Source organism: Equus asinus, chromosome 9, assembly GCF_041296235.1.
Source record: "Equus asinus isolate D_3611 breed Donkey chromosome 9, EquAss-T2T_v2, whole genome shotgun sequence".
Classification (NCBI taxonomy): Eukaryota; Metazoa; Chordata; class Mammalia; order Perissodactyla; family Equidae; genus Equus; species Equus asinus.
In genome coordinates this window covers 3,772,749-3,792,519 of record NC_091798.1, presented here as the reverse complement: position 1 = coordinate 3,792,519, position 19,771 = coordinate 3,772,749, and the positions used below count along the sequence as shown (strand labels likewise).

Here is a 19,771-nt window from a genome sequence, read left to right as displayed (position 1 = left end):
TGTCACTGTACTACATATAGTCATGCAAGATGCCTTCATTGGGGAGGGTGGGTGAAGGGTGCATGAGACCTTTCTGTACATTTCTTTGAAACTCTGTGAATCTATACTTATTTCAAAATATTGTTTTGTTTTTTTTTAAGATTCAGATTCTAAATCAGCATTCTCTTGTGAGAAGTTAATGTTCCAAGTTGGCGAGATGTGTAGACTGTAAGAGCTCTGCCAACTGCAGGAGCTGCGGTCAATTCATGCTTCCTTGTGGTTTTACACACACATTTGCCAATCCACACTAAGGACCTCACTGTGGGGCAAAGATAACTGAGTGGAAGTTCCTGTTATTAAAACGATTGAGTGGAAGGTGACATTATTAAAACAAGCACTCAGCTGAGGCCATCTCTGCAGGCCCATGAGGCCTGAAAGACACACACATTGTCTTAAAAACAGACGGCTACATACAGTTATAAGAACCACGCAGCAGTCTTTACAGAAGAAACCAAGCACCTGCCTGAATCTCCCAGGAGACAGCTGTGATCCCAGTGTGTTCTAGTCCAGCCTGGTTACCCTCCCCTCTTGGAATCTCCCGTTCAGAGTCAGGGCCTCAGGGACAAAAATCAGGCTACTTTCTCTCCTAGAATTTGAGCCAGACATTCAAATGAGGTTTGGGAAGATTTAATGACATAAAATCTAAGTTTAAAAAGCATGATTCAAATCTGTATCCACAGCAAGATCCCAACTAAAAATATAGACATACTGGTGCAAGGGAAAATCAGAAGAAAAACAAACTGGAGATTAGTTCACCAAACGTTGATGGTTATCTCGGAGTTTGGGTCTCCAGGATGAATTTTTTTTCGATATAATGTTTTTTCCTGGATTTTCCTATTTTTTTTAATGGATTTTTATAATGGGGGGGGGCTTCTCTGTATAGGGTGCAATCAAGCATGTTTTGTCAAGACCCCATACACCTGGTTGGAACACTTGTTTAAAGGATGGAAGCTCAGGCAGCGAAGCTGCACGGACGCAGGCCTCTGAGACCGCGGCCAACCGGCTCAGTAAAGAACCACTTCTGAATGTGTCGGTATTATTGCCAAGAAAATATTATGGGTTTAAAAGAAAAGAATTGGGAAAGAGTGCAGGGTTTCCCCCTCCTTTTTTAATTTGTGAAAACAATACACGCTCACAGTTTAAAAAAAAAAAAAAAAAGTGAGAGTGTAGAAGGCTTCCCCTGCGTCCACGCGCACTCCCCAAAGGCGAACGGCGAAGTGACTTCTTGAGTCTCCTTCTGAAAACCAGGGCATGGGGTCTGGGCTTCGCAAATCCTCCTGCCAGGGCGCTGGCGGAGCCCAGCTTCCACGCGCGCGGCTCTGGCTCAGCTGACCTTGGGGGCCGGGGTGCGGTTCTGCACGACCTATAGACTCGCCCCAATACTTGGTTTTCCTGAGAACCTTGGGGACACTATCTAACCTGAAAGGCGACATCTGAAATTGTGCACTGCGTGGGTAGCGTGGCCGAGCGGTCTAAGGCGCTGGATTAAGGCTCCAGTCTCTTCGGGGGCGTGGGTTCGAATCCCACCGCTGCCAACTTGTTAGCGTGCTCTGCGTTTTTTTCACCCCGTAAACCAGGGGGAATGGGACGCAGTTTGGCGGCGGCACCGAGGTGTGTGGCCTCCTTTCGCCTGTGTCCTTGAGGGCAGGGGGCTGGTCTCAGGTCTTCACCGGTGCCCGTGGCTGAGGCGGAGAAACCAGAGGTGTAGACGCCGTTCTCTCCTCCCCGGAGTCCGCGCATCTCTGTAACCTGGACTGGGACCGAGTTTGTCTCATGGAGTTCCAGATTTACCCCAACGTAATAAATTTCAAACTGTAAGAAACAAAGGAAGCCGCGCCGGTCTCCGCCAGGGACCCTTCCGCTCGCGAGGCGAACGCGCGCCCAGCTGCCCACCGATCGCGCGCGCGACAGGCGCTGCTGACCGTCGGGGAAGCCGCCGCCCGCACGGACGCGCAGTGTCACAGCGGACGAGGACTGCCCTACCGGAGCAGAACCCGCGGAGGCTCTGCGCCCGACATCTCACCTACGACCCTTGGTTCCGGGCGGCTCACTCACTTTCCTACCTGCTTTTCTTCTCGATCCCCTGCCCTCCTGGGACTCTTGGTGATGTCCACTGCCTGCCCAGGACCAAAACTGTCCATGAAACAAAACTTTGTTCCACGGTAAAGGAAGAAGACGGGCTCGTCCGGGATTTGAACCCGGGACCTCTCGCACCCAAAGCGAGAATCATACCCCTAGACCAACGAGCCAGCTGGTAAACCCCAGCCTCGTTTACTCCGTGATCTGATTCTATATGGCGTCGCTTCATCATCGAGAAAGTCATCCTGTTTTCTGGTATGCTGGGACCACAAGCCTCCCAGCTCGCCCTACCCATCTCCGCGTCTGCGGTGAACTCTCAGCGTAAACGCTCCGCATCCCTTGGCCCCTCTGCGATCTGGCATGCGAATGAGGGCCTCATTGCTGGGGCTACTGGGGCAGCAGGCAGGGGCATCCTTCCTCTTTGGGGACCAGGAACCCCCTCCCAAAGAAGCCCAAATAAGATGCAAGCCTGGAGATCCAGGGGCAGGGGGCAGAGTCCCGGAGAACCGGAGGGCTCCTGGAGACGCCGGACGCCGGGCTTGGAGGGGACGTGGGACGGACTGGGTCGTGAACCGCGACAGGCGAGACGAACCCCGGGGAATCCCTTCATGTGGGGCCTCTGGTGAGGGGTGGGGACTTTTCTTTATTGTTTTATGAAAATACTGAAAACAACATATACTTATTTGGAAATGTTCAGAAAATGTAGGGAAATGAAAGGCGGAAATGAGATGACCAGGAACCCCGCTCCCTCGAGAGTGACGGCCGCGGCGGCGGGTACGCAGCCCCCAGGTTGGCAGCAGTGCGCGCGCCCAGCCCGTACCCGGCTCTCCGCCCGCGCCGCGCGCTCCCGGGCCTGCCCCGAGCGGCCCCGCAGCCGGCGCCCCGGAGGCCCGGGCTGTGCGAGCGCTCTCCTCCCGCCTCGTCTCGGACCTGCCGTCTCCCGAAGGGCTTTAGTTGCACTGGGTCATTTAAAAGTAAAACAGTGATTCTGATTCCTTGCTGTAAAATGCAGGAAGATCCACTCAGAGCTGGCCTGAAGGTTTGTTTTTGTGCCACCAGCAGAGAAATTCCCTACCCGGATGGCCGTTACAAAACAGCGTGGGAGACGGGTGGTGGTTAACCTAGTCCGAGGGAAAAGTGCTGATTTCCCACTGCCGGCCTCCGTTCGCTTGCTCAGCTCTCTGCGCCGACCGCTCCACTGGCGGCTCCTCCTCTCGGCTCTTCATCGGAGACCACGGTGCCGGCGCGCCCGGCGCCCGCCAGCGTTGTCCGGGCTCGCTGCGCGCGCGCTGAGCTTTAGGTGGGCTCTCCTCTGCGCTCGGCGCCCGTGTGTCCTCGGCCCCCGTCGCTATCGCTTCTCTATGGAATTATATAGAGAAAAATACAGACAGACGTCCACGTCTGTGACCCTGGGCTAAAGACTGTAACTTTGTCACATTCTCTTCCAGTCTTTTTTTTTAACAACCATTTAGTTTTTGTTTAAAAAAAAAATTATGCCGACCTTCTGACTTTGATTTATTTTGCTGCTAACGGAAGGCAAGTGGACCAAAGGAGCCTAAATGCTCACGAACAATGGAGGCGCTGCCCGACGAACAATGGAGGCGCTGCCCCGCGAGGGTCTCGGGGCGCCCTCCGGCCGCAGCCTTGGCAGGCACGACAGGCCCGCGTGGCCGCGGCCTCGGCAGAGGCTGCCGGTGTCCCCCGGACCCTGCCAGACCGCAGGAGCCCTCTCTCCAGCCTCTCCTCGGAGAAGCCCGAGCCCATCGCCGCGCGAAGTGGGGACGAGCTGACTGCTGGCAGTGCTCCAGCCCCGCTCGGGGCTCGAAAATAGAGCGAGGGGAGACAAGCGCGCGGGGCACCTGCGGAGACGCCGGCGAAGGGGAGAACGGCGTGGGTGGGGAGCGCAGCGGAGGGGAACCGCTGCCCTCCCTCGCACAGGCCTGCTCCCGTCCAAAGAGCCAGGACTTCGTATCAAGACCGACCGGAGCGCGCTCATCCCCGTCGGCCAGGAGCTCGTGCACCTCTGTGCCGGCCCTCCCGCAAGGCCAGATTGCGGCATCAACGGCGAGTACGCGGGGACTTAAACATAGCCCCGTCCCGCCTAAAACGGTAGATTCGCAGGGTGCTTGGGTGGACGGGGTGCACAAGTAGTCCCCACGCAACGAAGAAGAAAGAACGAGAGGAGGGCGAACCCCTGGCCCAAGTCGGGAGACAGGAGGCGAACGGACAGAACCTCCACTAACTTGCCTAGAGCGCGCGCAGAAGTGAGCAAGGGATCACGGGAGAGAAGGCGCAGAGGGGCAGCCGGAGCCTGTGACCGCAAGGCCGAGGACGCGGAGGGTCTGGCTCTTTGAGAAATAAGGCAACGGGGGGGAGGGGCCGTTGGGCGGCGGGCACCTGACGGGCAAGGAACAGGAAGCTCTGCCAGGGTCTGGCCTCCCAGAATCGTGGAAATTCGTGTTGGCCTGCGCATCTTCCGCTTTTCCACCTTTCAGAAAACTGGAAAAAGTGACACAGGCCCCAGCGAGATTTGAACTCGCGACCCCTGGTTTACAAGACCAGTGCTCTAACCCCTGAGCTATGGAGCCAGTCGTGTGCTTTCCTCCTGCGCTTGACTAGTTGATTCCGACATTGTGACCGCGCAGCCGCAGACAACCGCGCGGAGAAGCTAAATGACAAGAGGTGAGCCGGCGTCTCTCGGCCCGCGAGGACCCCCGGACGGCACCAATAAGCGTCGGTGCCATGGGCCGAGCCTGGAATTGCGGGAGTGAGTGCAGCGGAGAGCGCGCTGGCAGGCGTCGGGAGGGAGGGGGCGAGGGCTGGCGCGCCGCGGGAGGGGCGGGGCCTCGGGTGGGCTGGGTGCGAGGAGGGCCGGGGTCCTGGGGGGGGGGGGGGCGGGGGCGGGGGCGGGCGAGGACCTGGTGGGGAGGCCGATCTGCGGCACATTGATGAATGGATGGGGGTTGAGCCTAGGGTTGGAGGGAGGAGTTAGGGAAGGGTGTCACGAGACCTGTCGGGAGGGGAATCTGGGTCTGGGCTGGTGAAGTGGGCAGGACAGCGAGGAAGCAGTGGGGGGTCAGGAGGGAGAGGCTGACAGAGAGAGAGCGGTGGGGAAATCAGGCGGTCGGCGTGTGAGGAGGTGCCGGGCGGAGAAGGATTGTGTCAGGGCTGGGGACCCCCAGCCCCTACCGCTCCTTTAGGCAAATTACGAAAAGGCAACCATTAGGATCCGACTTGCACTTTTAGGGACCTCCTTCAGTCAGGGCCCCCAAAAGGGCCTACCGAGTAGACGGCAGACACGGAGGGTGAGTGCCCAGGTGAGGGACAGGCGCCCTAGCCCGGTGATGATCAGAAAGTGGTGGCTGTAGATGATGACTTTGGCCTGGTGGCCCAACTTGCCCTGTGATTCCTGCGAGGCCAGGGGACTTAGGTCGCTGGGTGGCAGGCCAGAAGCAGGCCATGGATGCCATCCAGCCTGGATGCTGAGGAGCCGTGTGCAGGTCTAGTGGAAGGATCCGCAGTTCACAAGGATCTGGGACTAATGGGTGGGGTCAGAAGGGCCCAAGTTAGGCCAGTCATTGCTCTCAGAGCCTTATGATGCCCAAAGGATGGGAGAGGAAAACGCACACACATGCATACTCTCACACCAACATTGTGACATCCAGAGTCACCACACTGCCCTGATGGCCAAGAGAACATCTTTTACCCTCCACGCAGGGCTGTTACTGTAGCTGTTATTATATCTCTTCGGATATACAGATAGCTATGTAGTTACTCTGCAAACACACATTCTCTGATGGACACACAGCCACATTCACAAACACAACAGTTGAAAATATGCACACCGCCACCCCTGCAGTCCCCAGTGCTGGCCCTCCAGGCACCTCCACCAGACACCCCACCTTCTGTGACCTGTAATATGTGTTGCAGTACTTCACAGTTGCTAAATGATCTGAGGGGTAGCTGTGATACTCAATCCGAAACCGCATGAGCCCAGATAACATCAGGGTTTAATGATAACACTAGGCAATTTACTTAGCAAATCGGTTTTCCTTGTGGGAATCAGTGGCATTCAAATACATGGATTGGCTATGATGTTCTAGAGCTACTCTCCATATGAACAGACAGGACTGACCCCTGGATTCTGTTGTAGGCTGGACTCTTAAATGGTCTGTCCCCAGCCTGTAGGACACTGGATTCTGATTGCCTAGTGCTATGCGCATTGGGTCTGCCTCTAGAACAGTGTCCTGTCTGTCCTACAAGGACCTTGTATGAAAAGTGTATGCAAAGATGCTTCTCCAGGGACAGCACGGAAGCTCCATGACACTTGCAGACTATTGGACTGTCACTGTTCCTGCAAGCCAACACATCTATCTAAATCACCTGTGTAGGGCAGAATTATGTCTGAGACTGGCTTTCATCTAGCCAGGTAGGAGGGGAGGAAACCAGTCTGTTTGCCACACCTAAACCCTATGCATGTGCTCATAAACACCCTCTCCAAGAAACCCTTGCCCATACCTGTGCTCTTGCATTCAGACTGGGGGAGTGGAGAATGAGCCAAACCACCCTAGAAATGAACTTAACAGTCTGTATTTCCATCTCCCCACCCCCTCCTCCCTGGGGAGCACTAAGCAAGGGACAGCCCGTCCTCACCCCCCAGAAGCCCAGCCACACTGAAGGTGGGGAACAATTAGCCAAAGGGATCACACCCTCCAGGGCACAGGCTGAGCAGGCCTTGGCACCAGAGTCCTCTGCTCTTGGCATACATTTGGCGAGTTCCAGAAAGAGTCTGTGAGGGGCATGTTTGTGCTCTGTGCATTTCCATTCTGGTGGTAGTTGCATCTATAAAATTATAAGTGCTCTCGTGTTTCAAAATTCCAGAGCTTCTGGTCTCCTTACCCAAGGGAGACTGTACTTTGGCACCTGAGAGGGGTTCAGGCATCTGTGAGAATGCCTGTTGGCTGTCACTGTGGCTGAGGATGCACACCGCCCTCTGCATTGTCAGGTTAAGGAGTGTTGGAGGGCAACAACGCCTACATGCTGTTGTCCTGGACTGTTCCCTCAAGGGTCTCCTTCCAGTTCTGTCCCAGACTGTCCTCTGAGATGGGAGTGCAGTGCTCCTCCCTGAGTAGATGACTTCGTCAGGCCAGCTGGAGTCAGGTCTCTGAAGGCAGAGCTGGCAGCTGACAAGAAGGCAAAGCAGAAGTGAACCTGGCTGGCCGTTCCTGAACCTGCCCCCTTGCAAATGAGGACAGCACAGGACCTGGGGTAGTGTTGTGCAGAGGAGGCCCTGCTGAGTCTGGGCAGCAAGCCCCAGGGATAGGAAGCACCTGTCAGGAGCTGGGCTCCTGTCCTCATGTGCCTCCAGCTCCTCACAGCTCTAGCCAAATGCACATATCGCTGGACAACAGGCAGAGGACAGGCCCCAAGGGTCCAAGGCATCTCTTCTGCTCAGCTGATCCCTGAGCCCTCTTCCCTAGTTGCCCAATTTCAAGTTTCGGATATTGTGGTCTGCATAAGCCCCTCCTGGGGCAGGAGAGTGGAAGGCAGACCCAAAGTGACCAAGAGGCTCCCGTGGAGAGCAACATCCCTTCCCATGAGCAGCCAGGACATGGTGGAGTTCACCCTTGACTTACTCATGGCCTCTGGGAGGCCAGGCGAGGCCCCTCAAGGCCAGATTCGCAAATACGTGCCAGTGGAGCAGACAGAGAAAAGGGGGAACACGCGCTCGTGGAAGTTGACGCGGAAGGTGTAGAGGTGGCGCATGTCCTCCGCAGCGTAGAAGGACACGGCCCCCACCTCCAGGTCCAGGGCCACCCGCACGCGGGACAGGTGCCCACAGCTGAGGGGCGTGCGGTCGGGGCTGGTCACCGCCCAGTACTGCCCACCGTTGAGCTGCAGGGCCCAGACGCCCTCCTCGGGGGTGAAGGGGGTGAGGCCCTTGCGGCGCACGCTCTCGCGGGCCACGCCGAAGGCCCAGCCGTCCTTGGAGCCCACCTCCACCTCCCAGTGGTGCCGGCCCGAGGAGAAGCCGCAGGACGCCAGGACTCGCGTGTTGGTGTCGAAGCGGCGCGGGTGGCTGGGCAGGTCTTGGGTCCGCTGTCCCAGGCGCACGCTCTTAAGATCCAGAGAGAGGATGAGGCGGGGGTTGGCCGTATCGGGGTCCAGGGTCAGCTCCACTGCGGGCCGAGACAAGCGGAGATGTCCCAGGCAAGCGCCTTGCACAGCTTGCGCCCTGTACTTATGCCCCGCCGCCCGCTCAACAAGTAGGTATGGAAATCAAACAAATTCAATGTGTGGACCTGATTTGGATCCCAATTCAAACAGATTGACAAATTCAATTTAAAAGGCAATTGGGGAATTTCTAACACTAGAGGTTGGAAAGAATTGTTAAATTTTCTAGTTATGGTGATGCTTTTGTGGTTATCTTTTTTAAGAAGTCTACCTCTGTAGAGATAACATACTGAGATATTTATGGAAACAATACTTATTTGTGATTTGCTTCAAAATAATCCAGTGGGAAGAAGTGGGTAGGGTTGTTTATGAAAAATCTGAGTCACAAGTCAATAACTGCTGATGGTATATGATGAGAACATCGTATTTGTTATACTCTTCTCTCTAGTGTATTTTTAAATTTTCTGTAATAAAACGTTAGAATATGCATGTGTCTTCTAAGTACGGCTTGTGCTCTAGGCCTGCTCTAGGCCCTGGGAGTCACACAGTCCAGTGTCCCTGCCCTTCTGTAGCCTCCTTTCTGGGGGGAGGGGGAGGAGAGACAATAAATGATAAAGATGGAAGATAAGAGAGGCCAGGGAAACAGGCTGTAGTTCCAACTAGAGTATCGAGGGAATAACTCACTGAAAAGTTGCATTTGAGCAGACATAAAGGAGGTGAGAAGCAAGATATGCGGCTGTCTGGGGAAGCTGGATTCCAGGCCAAGGCACAGACTGTGCAATGCCAAGGCCCTGAGGTAGGTGTGTGCTTGGTGCATTCCAGGAGCAGCAAGGAGGGTGTGTGGCTTCACAGAGTGAGCCAGGGAGAGAGTGTGCAGTGAGGCCAGATCCCATGGGGCCTGGCAGGCCACAGTGAGGACTTTACTGAGTGAGAGGGGCTGTCTTGTCTGAGCAGAGGAGAGGCATGGTCTGACTCAGGTAAACTCTGACTTAGTTGGGTTGGCATCAGCATCAAGAATATGTGCCCCCCCTCCACTTCTTGGGGTTGGAGCCCACTCACCCCAGAGCTCTGCAGGAATAAGAGCCACCTCCCTCCCCATCTTCAGTCTCTCTCCTCTTGCTTCCCCTGACCCTGCACACATCCCATGCCCAGGACAGGGCTCAGTCTGTTTGGGAGGAGGGACAGGGGAAAGAGGCTCATCCAGGTGACTGACCCACAGTTTATAGGCCTCCAGCCCCCCTGAGGCCTGCAGGAGCCAGAACTGGGAGATAAGGATGACAAGGAAATGAGAGCAGACAGAGAGTTGCTGAGGCAGGCAGGCAGAAGGAAGCAACCATGCACGAAGCCAGACAGTCACTGGCAGGGAGTAGATTCTCCAAGTGGCCAGATAATGGGTACTCATGATCACAACAACCATCGTACCTCTCTCCTCTTTCTCCAGCTCTCCCCGAAGATCCTCTGAGGAGGAAAACAAAGCAGGATGTTCATGAATGACACAGGAGATCATCTATCTGGCAATGACAGTGACACCACCTCCTCTGACATCTATAGCCCCACTGGCTCCTCACTCCCCAGACACTGAGATGATGTGCAGACCTGGGTCAAGCGTTGGGGCGGAGAAGGGGCAGTATTCCAGCTCTACCTCTCCCAGTTCCCCCTCTTTGCCTGGAGCTGGCCTGAGCTGAGCTCTCCCTCCTCATCCCTCTTTCTGTCCCCAACATCCCTCTACCCCTCCTGCTCCTGGGGGAAGTTCCATGCCCTGAGGGGGCCTGGAGAGATTTGCCCCCTCTCCACACCGGTCTGGCCTTGATGCATACCAGCTCCTGTCTTCTCACACAGTTTCTAGAAAGGCACATCCTTTCCAGACCCTCAAATACCAGAAACATACCCCCGCCACCGGCACCGCCTGGCCCAGCCCCCACACACCTTTGAACTTCTTGAGCAGGCCCTTTAAGACAAAGGTCTTCAGGGAAACATTCCAGACTTTATTCTTCATCTCAGACGAGACTGTGGTTGGCTTGGGGCCAGGCACATTGCTACACCTGCAGAACAAGGGCCCTGAGGAAAGCCCACACTGTCCCACTCCCACCAGGCTGTCACAAATAGGATGGTGAGGTCCTTTTGATGGAGAGAAGTGGAAAAAGGAGAGGGTGACCTCGTGCTGGAATACCCATGACAAGGCAGGCGGATGTCTGCCTCAGAAGGTACCCAGGTGAGGCAGCGGGGGGCTTGGGAGGTGAGAGTCGGGGTGGGGAATGGAGAGAGAGAGCTTGGTGGAAAAGGAGAAGAGCCAGCTTACAGAGGCCCAGGGAATTGTTAGGTCTACTCACCTGCTTAGTGTGTTTTTGAATTCCTGGAAAGAAAGATGAAAGGAAACCGAATCAGCATCAGGAAACCTCCATTCACCTTTGAGAAAAAAAATCTGGCCCTTGCCCTGCTTCCAGAGGAATAAGCAATAGCAGGGGGACCACCCCCACCTCCCACATGGGTCCCAGGGGGCAGTGGCTTCCCGCTGTGGCTGGCCACTGGGTGTCTCATCAACGTGTTGGACCTCTCAACCCTGCAAATGCTCTCTTCATTACAGAATTGTCACTGGAGCCATACGCTGGGACCCACCAATGCCTCTGCTCTTGACACCACTCAAGACAAGTCACAGCCGTTATGCAACAACTGGTCACTCAGACGAGTGTCTTTTCAGTAGCTGTTCTTGATCCATTTGTGACTTGTGAAGTTTATTTACCAGACTGTGACTATTTTAAAAGGAAATAAAATGGAATGGAAAACGTCAAAGTGCATCACATGTAGTAAAGGTGAGTGTTATTTTCTGAGACTTTTGTCTCAAGTGAGCATACAGTGGCACACAATGTAAGGTAGATTATAGTGGCTCATGTCAAGAAAGTTTCAAAAATCACATCCCCTTTCGACCTCTAACCCCAGGAGAATCAGGGCACCTCTGTTCAGTCCCCTTTGGCCCCAGATGGTGTGATTCTACTAAATTCACAGGATCTGACTGTGTTCGCACTGCCATTCACAGTGCCATAGGATAAATGACTCAAACACCTGGCTGAGCCAGACTCACTTGGAGAAAGTCAAGGTCAGGCCTGCGCGCTGTCTCCTGGATCTGGCTGCTGAGCTTGGAGAGCTGGGCGATCTCACCCCCGAGGAGGGCCAGGTTCTCATTCTGCTTCTGTGTCACCTCCCGAGACAGCTCCTCCAGGCGGCCCAGGAGATGGCCCTCCTGCTCCACCAAGAAGGCCCTCAGCGCCTGAAACTCTGCTCCCACCTTCTCTCGCTCAGCTGCCATCTGCTTCTGTCCCAGGAAAGGAGAAGTTGAAGAGGTGAAGGGATGTGGGCATTGAGATGTAGCATTTGGACAGGAGGCTCTGAGCTGTCCCATGGGGCAGGGTCCCATTCCCTTCACTGCTCAGGGGTCAGAGGGTCACCCACATGTGCCTGCCATGCATATGCTCTGATTTAAATATCCCGATTCTGAGCACAAAACAGCCTCAACATGTGCTCTCGCCTCCCCTGTCACAGATGAGCCCGTCTGTCTCTGTGGACCTGGGCTCTCCCTCGAACCTAAAGCAACTTCCAACGCACCCCAGAACCAGCTGGGGCTGCAGTTCCTCCACTGGAAAAGTGGGAGGGGTAAGTCAGCGCCTCCTGTGGCCACTGTAAGGATTAAACTGAGCTCACTTTTCTTCCTCAAACACATTTATTTCGCAGTAAAAACAAGACAACAGGCCCAAAATGGAGTCACTCATGCTAACCCCTACATCATCAACCCTTGAGAATTACAGTTTCGACTCCCGCAGAAATAGAATCTTAAACCAGCCAGTTAGGAATCGCCTGCTCAGCATTAGTGAGGTAATCTGCCAGATAAACCCTGCCATCGCCTACAGGGAAAGGAACCTTGCAACAGCCAATCCGCTTTTTTGCCCAGTATAACTTCCTTGTTCCTGCTCCCTTCTGCCTAGGAACTCTCTGGTCTTGTACAGCTCTTCCGGGCTCCTTTCTCTCTGCTAGCTGGGATGCTGCCTGGTTCATTAATTGTTGGAAAAAACCAGTAAGGTCTTTAAAATTTACTCAGTTGAATTTTGTTTTTTAACATTCCTCACCCCTCCAACTTTCACTCTTCACTTTACTTCTTTTTAAAGAGCACCTTTTCCGTTTAGCAGTTATAAAGGTAACACATGCTCATAATACAAAATCTAGGAAATGTAGAAAAGTAGAAAGAAGAAAAGAAAATCAATGCCAGTGACCAGAGGTAACAGCACAACCTGGGTGAGAATATTCTGTGTGCAAGCTTCATATTCTATTCTTTCCATCACCACTATCCACAGAGCTTCACCCCTGTTTTCAGACACAGACTGGCGTTCCTGATCCTCTTCACATTACGTGAACACACGGGAGGGCCTCCATGTGATATAAGGAGCGAAGCCTTTCAAGGCCAGTGACAAGTGAGAAGGATTGTGTCCCTCCAGGACAAGCTCGACTGTCAAAGTTCCTCTTCCCTGAAAACTCTAGGGGAGAAAGGGATGGCTGGAGGAGGAGACTGTGAGTGGGTCTGGAAGTAAGGAGACCTGGGTTCAGGCCACAGCTCCCTGGGACCTTCAGCACCGGATGTCAGGCAAGCAACTGCAGCAGCCTGGGGCACTTCACAGGTGTTAACTCCATCAACGCTGACAACCCAATGACATGGGTACACTCTCATTCCATTTTACAAATGAGGAGACAGAGAGGCATGTCCCCAGTAAGTGGGAGGACAGGTTCTAACCCAAGGAGTCTGACCCCAGAGTCTGAACTTCTTGCAGCTATATCATATGACCTCCCAAGGAAATAATACAAGTGGAACATGTGCCAAAATATTCTAAGTAAGGGTTTCCCAGCCTCGGCACTATTGACATTTGGGGCGAGGTGATTCTTTGTTGTGGGCTGTCCTGTGCTTGTAGGATGCGCCAGCAGCAATCTACCTGCCCCCGTGTTAACAACCAAAAATATCTCCAGATATTGCCAAAGTCTCCTGGGGGCCAAAATGGCCCCCAGGTGAGAAGCACTCTTCTAACTGGTAAGAGCATTTCTAGATAAAAGGATTCATCTCCCTGTTGACATGTAGCAATAGCTGTCATCTGCCTCTGCTGTTTTATCAAGCAGGTGTTTTGTAATTACAAAGAGTATGTGGGCCAGGTCGGGGGTGGTGATGGGTGAGGACAGAGTGGAAGGTGCTAAGCAGTGTCATGGAACATGCAGTCTGAGACCAGGAAGCTGCTCCTGCTGCAGAAGGCCCTCTGGGGCATGGATGTACAGCAGCTGAAGAGCCGCAGGCTGACTCCCCTCTCTAGCTGAGAAGGATGGAGTCGGGAGGGGCCAGGGGTGAGCTCCCCCTTGTGGAGGGAAGTGGACGATCCGATGGGAAGGCCTGACATGCCCATCGGATGCAGGTGTGCCAGATGCAGTTAAGGGTCTTGTTTGCCCACCTTAACCAAAAGGAGCCCCATTTCACTTTCCTGTCACTGTGAGAAAGACACAGTACCATTCCAACCTGCCAGCAGGCTCCAGGCACACTCCGCTGTGCAGCATGGGCTGCTGGAAACCAAGTTCTCAGTACCTCCTTGCCTTCTAGCAGGTGGGCAGCAGCTCTGACACCTCTTGAGCCCCTTCTCCCTTAGCCCCCATTTCAAAATCTAAAAAAGTCTAAAAATGAAAAAAAAGTTTTTTCATAACCCTTTGGTGGATAAACATGCCCTGTACTGACACGAGGCTATTCACTGTATTTATGTTGCCACTCAGTAGGAATATTCAAATGTTTCTCTGAAGAAACATTAATACATTCAATTAAGAGATGTTCCATAGGCTCTAATTGGGGTGTTATGTAACATTAGGGTGACTATACATCTAGATTCATTAGGACATTTCCCGTTTAAGCCAGCTGTTCCAGAATGGTTATTTTAGCACTCCTTTTCACTCTCAAAGCTCTGGTTATATAATAAAATACAATGTGCATCCTATTATCTTTCTCAAATCCACCTCTGCTGTCCCACAGGCATACACTCCAACAGCACACTCACAGAGCCAGGGGTGGGTGGCCCTCTGTGGTCACCCAGAGGGTCCACCTGGGGGTTGCTCAGCTCACCAGGAGCTCCTTGCTCTCCTTCTCTTCATTGGAACTAAAGGCCTCATAGTCCTCCAGATCCTTCTTCAAGACCTTCAGCCTGGACTCCAGCAGCTCCTGCAGGAGGATAAGAAGCGAGGCATTGCCAGGAGAGGGCTCTGGAAACCCTCACATGTGCCTTCCTGGAGCCGTCCAGAACAAAGGGAAGGCCCTGCTCATCGGAGCAGGATGAGGAAGAGGCTGAGTTCAAGCCATCTCTGGACGTCGGGATGGATACAGCCGGCGCAGACTGCACAGAGGGGTACAGGGAAACTGCAGTGTGACTCCAAAGTCCCCAGGGTCTCACTTCCCCCAGACCGTCTGTGCACAATCCAAGATGAAACGCAAGCCCCCAGCAGCCCAACCTGCCTTCTCCTCTCCTCTGCTCTCCTCCTGGTCATCAGAAAGCCCTCTGGGTGGAGGGGTGGAGCCGAGTAAGGAGGAAAGAAAGACTAGGGACTGTGTCCCCGAGGCCTCCGCGCTCACCCCAGGAGGCAGGAAAGGGGGCGCCCAGAACCGACAGCTTTGACACAACCCAGATGGCTGTGGGCTCTCCACTCGACCCGGAGCCACCCCCTTACCCCGACCTTTTGCGAAGGTCGTCCCACTCAACCCCCCAAGGTGGGAACGTCAAGAAAGCCACGCCCAGGGAAAGGGCTGAGAGTGGGGGCAGTGGACGTGTGGGCGTGACCGAGACGCGGCTAGAGGCCAGTGACTGACAGACCGAAAATCGCCTAGTCTGTGGGGCATCGCACAGCTGGACCAGCGGGGGCCCAGAGGGAAACCGGAAGTGGGTGGGAGAGGATAGTGCTTTTGGTGTAGGGGTGACAGAGGGAGAGCCCCGCTCAGCCTTGGCGTCAGTGCTGGGCAGCCTGGGATAGGAGAAAAGAGGCAGGGGCTCACCTGGGCCTCCTGCCTGCCCGCCTGCCTGTCGTCTGCACTGCGTGTGCGGAAAGGCGGGACGGACGGGGGCTTCCGGGGACCAGCAGGGTGGGGCCGGCGCTCACCTTGGCCTCCTGCACCGCCTCGTCGAGCGGCAACACGGCGTGCGCGCGGTGCTCGCGGGCGCGGTCGCAGACCACGCAGATGGCGCGTCCGTCGTCCTGGCAGTAGAGCTTGAGCGGCTCGCCGTGCTGCGCGCACCCAGCAGCCGCCGCCTCCGGGGGCCTGCGCTCCCCGGCCGCCGCCGCGGGCAGGCTGAAGCGCCGCAGCAGCGCGGCGACGGCGGCCAGCTGCCGGTTGGGCCGCAGCTGCCCGGGGCGTGCAGGCTCGCGGCACTGCGGGCAAGGCAGCGGGCCGGGCAACGCGCGGGGTGCGGCGGCGGCCCCAGCGCCGGGGCGCTCCCAGCAGCGCGCGATGCAGGCGCGGCAGAAGCTGTGACCGCACTCGACAGACACGGGCTCGCGGAAGAGCTCCAGGCAGATGGAGCACGTCGCCTCGCCCTGCAGCTCTGCCGCCAGCGCCAGCGCTTCGGCCCCGGCGCCCGGCCCGGTCCGCGGCCCCACCGCCGCCATGCGCGCCCTCAGCGCACCCAAGTCGGGCGGCGCCGGGGAGGCTCCGGGACCCGACAGTGGGCGGCTCGGGGCGCCGGCAGAGAGAGGAAGGGCGGGGCCGACGCCGCGCGGCGGGGACCGGAGCTAAGCGCGCGGCGGCCGGAGGAGGCGAGGCCCGGGCGCGCGCGATGGCGGGCCGGGCGGCCCAGCGCGAGGGGATCGCAGTGCGGACCAGCGCCCTGCGCCCCCGCTCTGGGCCCCTCAGTCCCCTGCCTTGGCCTTCTCGGTCCCGCGGGCCCTCTCTCCGTCGTCCCCCTCGCCCGGCCCCGCCGCGATCCTCTCTAGGCCACCCCAGCCCGACCCGCCACTCCCTGTCGCCGCCGAGGCGGACCAGCACGCCTGCGGCAAGAGCCCGGCGCCCGGGCCGCAGTGTCAGGTTCCCGGCGTGCAGGTTTGTCCTGGCGCCGTGCTGCGCTAAATTTAGCGTCTGGAACACGGCTCTTGCCGGCCCCCGCCCCCACCCCCCCAAGAGTGGCCTTGTATCCACTTCTGTAGCTACCTTTCCCGCGATTGTCCTCCCCCGTTTATTCTTTATTTAACTTCTGTTTTTTACACTAAAATTTCCCGCTTTACCCGGTGTTACTCCCCTCGGCCCCCCCAAAATCCAACCTTCTATTGTCCCTCCATTTCCTCGCCACAGCCCCACTCCAGAGCTGCCAGTGTTGTTTGCTTCCACCCTCTCTCTCTTCATTCCTTCTGGAGGCCACTTCGGTCAGGCTCTTGCCCCCACCCTCCTCAGGAACCGCTCTTGTGAAGGTCACCAGTGACAGCTATCCTAACCCAAACGCAAAGGCCCCTTCTGAGGCCTTACTTCCCCTGCCCTCTCCTCTGGTGCTTCTTCCTTCCTAACACCCCTTCTCAGGGCTTTCCCGGCTCGCCTCCCACCTCCGTGGGCTCCGTTGTAGTTTCCTCCTCCTCTCCCTACCCCTGCTCAGCCTTTGGACCTCTGCCTATACTCACTCTCTTGTGGTCTCTTCCACTTTCTTGGTTGAAAAGACCTTCTCCCTGCTGACGCCACAATACATATCCCCAGCCTAGAACCCCTAGGATGCTTTGCTCCCACATCCGAATCCTGCGCAGCATCTCCACCTGCGTTTTTTAAGGGCGTCACCCGCTTACTGTGTCCACAAGTGTACTTCTGATCTGCCTCTCCATCAGCTACTCCCACAGCCTTCCCCACGGCCTCCTCATTTAACAGTAACTCCATCCCTGGGGTACTCAGGCCAAAACCAGGGAGTCCTCTGTGACTCCAAAAGGAAAAACTTGCTCACACTCCACACCACCTGTCCTCAGCATCTCCTTACTCTCTAGCCTCCTTCACTGTGGCATCTCCAATGTTCCCAACAGTCCTCTCCCCTTCTGCCCTGTTTCCCTGCCCTATGTTCTCCACCAAGAACAATCCTTTTAAAATGTTGTCAGATCATGGCCCTCCTCTGCTCAAGACCCTCCAGTAGCTCCCACCCCTCTCGGAGTAAAAAAGTCTTTACAAGGGTCTAAAGGCCTTACCTACCCCATTCTTGCTCCCCATTCCCTGCACCCTGGCTCTCTACCCACATCTCCTATCACTCTCCCCTGTTGACTCCTCTCCCGCCACGTGGACCTTCTTGCTATTCCTGCAACATGGCTGAGAGATCCTACCTCCAGGCCTTTGAACTGGCTGTTTCCTTTATTCGACCTCTGTTTTCCCAGATACCTCCCACCTCCTTGACGTCTTATTTCAAATGTGGCCTTTTTCAGTGAAGCCTGCCCCGACTACACTGTTTAAAATCACACCTTACCACACTTTGTCCCTCAACGATGGCTCCATTTCCTTTCTAGCACTCTAACTCCTCTGGGATGCAAGCTTTTAGCAGGGATGGACTGTCAGTTTTGTTCACTGCCAGACTCCCAGCTTTCTAGAGCAGTTCTTGGTACATACTAGGCGATCGGTCAACTTTTCTTGGATTAAGTTCATTTAAACCTGGTTCAAAATTCAGATATAGAGTAGTTCACAGTGAAAAGTCTACCTATCGCCTACTCCCCAGTCCCTTCCTAATCCCAAGCAATCAACTTTGCAATTCTGAATTATTTTATACAAATATTATGTATTTTACTACAATCTTCCCTCTTTTTAACAAACCTAGCATCTTGCATACAATTCATTTTGGGGATCGTGCCCAATGACTTCCCCTTCTTTTTCCACTGCTGCCTGCAAGTGTTTCTCCTGTTTCTCCCTTGGTCGAGGTCCCCTCTCATGGAATCAGTAGAGGACCCTGGAATAGCTCGGGACGCTGCCCATCAGGCTTTACAGCCTCTGGGTCGTCGCGCCCGATAGATGCCAGCCGCCTACCAATGCCCGGTCCCAGAAATTGGATAAGGAAGTATATGAGAGGTGGTGAGGCCGCGGGGGATGTAGCTCAGTGGTAGAGCGCATGCTTTGCATGTATGAGGCCCCGGGTTCGATCCCCGGCATCTCCAGCGAAAGCGCGGGTGCCCGTTTTTTCTTCATTTTTCTCTTCTTCCAAGTTTCGAACGCTGCGTATTTGCAGAGCCCTGGGGAACCCCCAGATCTTGAAGTTTGCGCGGGTTAAAGGAGTCGGCGGCGGCCCCCATGCACTCCGAGCCCCTGGCGCTGCCTTTAAGCTCCGGTTTAAAAATCAAGGATGAGCGCGACAGTGGCATCAAGATGCTCGTGTTTTCCCTCAGCGCCAGGTTCCCGGGGTTGGAAAAAGCCCGGGTCTGCTGGCAGAACAGAGCAAACAGAAGGCGGACGGCAGTTAGGAGGGACCGTGAGGCACGAGCGCCAGGGTTTGAATTTTCCGGGCGGCCAAAAGCTCCACCGTGGCCCGTCCTACTCCAACTGAATGCAACGTCGCGCGTGGAGCCGTGATGCAGCCAGAACCTCCCCTTGAAGTTAGAATTGTTCAAACGGCTGGGGCAGGTGCCCGGCTAGCTCAGTCGGTAGAGCATGAGACTCTTAATCTCAGGGTCGTGGGTTCGAGCCCCACGTTGGGCGGCCGACATATTTTTGCTCCTAAAAGAACGAAAATTAACCGCATCAAGCAAGACACGGCTTCGCCCGCTCTTGGAAAAATGAAGAAACTCTATGCTGGAAACTTCCTATGTGCGATAGTTGTTAGTTTGGGCTTTTCGTGACTATGCCCTCTTTCATTGATTGATCTATCCTTTATCGGCTAACAATGAGTTTTTCTTAATTGTGTAAAATATGCGCAATAAAATTTACCATTTTAACCATTTTTAAGTGTACAGTTCTGAGGTTTTAAACACATTCACATGGTTGTGCAGTCATAACCGTAATCCATCTCCAGAACTCTTTTATCTTCCCCAACTGAAACTCTGTACCTATAAACGTTAACTCCCCTGTCTCTCCTCGTCCCAGGCCCTGGTAATAGCCCTTACTTTCTGTCTCTGAATTTGGCTACTCTAGGTACTTCATATAAGACGAATCATACAGTATCTGTCATTTTGTGACTGGTGTATTTCACTTACAATATCGTCTTCAAGGTTCATGCATGTTGTGGCATGTGTCAACGTTCCCTTGCTTTTAAGAGTGAATAATATTGCATTGTATGTATATACCACATTCTGTTAATCTAGTCATCTGTCAATAGACACTTGAGTTCCTTCCACCTTTTGGCTATTGTGAATAATGCTGCTACGAACATGGGTGTACAAATGTCTATTTGAGTTCCTGCTTTCACTTCTTTTGGGTATATATCCAGAAGTGGAATTGCTGAGTGTGTCATATTTCTATGTTTAATTTTTTGAAGAATCG

General features: G+C 54.8%; 1 protein-coding gene, 1 long non-coding RNA gene and 5 other non-coding genes across 7 annotated transcripts; 4 read left to right on the top strand and 3 right to left on the bottom strand.

The window, feature by feature from the left end:
* The first annotated feature begins 1,492 nt into the window (after positions 1–1,492).
* Positions 1,493–1,574, top strand: TRNAL-AAG (transfer RNA leucine (anticodon AAG)). The gene has a single exon. It is a non-coding gene; the product is annotated as a tRNA-Leu (tRNA).
* Positions 1,575–2,216: 642 nt separating this feature from the next.
* TRNAP-UGG (transfer RNA proline (anticodon UGG)) lies at positions 2,217–2,288 on the bottom strand. Its single transcript has one exon. It is a non-coding gene; the product is annotated as a tRNA-Pro (tRNA).
* Positions 2,289–2,988: 700 nt separating this feature from the next.
* On the top strand, positions 2,989–11,463 carry LOC139046123 (uncharacterized). The gene is made up of 4 exons (XR_011505690.1): positions 2,989–4,885; positions 9,734–10,504; positions 10,877–11,102; positions 11,327–11,463. It is a non-coding gene; the product is annotated as an uncharacterized lncRNA (long non-coding RNA).
* Positions 4,634–4,706, bottom strand: TRNAT-UGU (transfer RNA threonine (anticodon UGU)). Its single transcript has one exon. It is a non-coding gene; the product is annotated as a tRNA-Thr (tRNA).
* TRIM7 (tripartite motif containing 7) lies at positions 6,693–16,102 on the bottom strand. The gene is made up of 7 exons (XM_044777502.2): positions 15,451–16,102; positions 14,426–14,521; positions 11,372–11,602; positions 10,623–10,645; positions 10,219–10,334; positions 9,715–9,750; positions 6,693–8,297 (listed from the first exon to the last, which is right to left on the bottom strand). Exons 1-7 carry the CDS (start codon positions 15,955–15,957, stop codon positions 7,786–7,788), a joined length of 1,521 nt encoding a protein of 506 aa, XP_044633437.1. The 5' UTR covers positions 15,958–16,102; the 3' UTR covers positions 6,693–7,785.
* A 2,279-nt stretch (positions 16,103–18,381) lies between these two features.
* Positions 18,382–18,453, top strand: TRNAA-UGC (transfer RNA alanine (anticodon UGC)). Its single transcript has one exon. It is a non-coding gene; the product is annotated as a tRNA-Ala (tRNA).
* Positions 18,454–18,918: 465 nt separating this feature from the next.
* Positions 18,919–18,991, top strand: TRNAK-CUU (transfer RNA lysine (anticodon CUU)). The gene has a single exon. It is a non-coding gene; the product is annotated as a tRNA-Lys (tRNA).
* Positions 18,992–19,771: the final 780 nt, after the last annotated feature.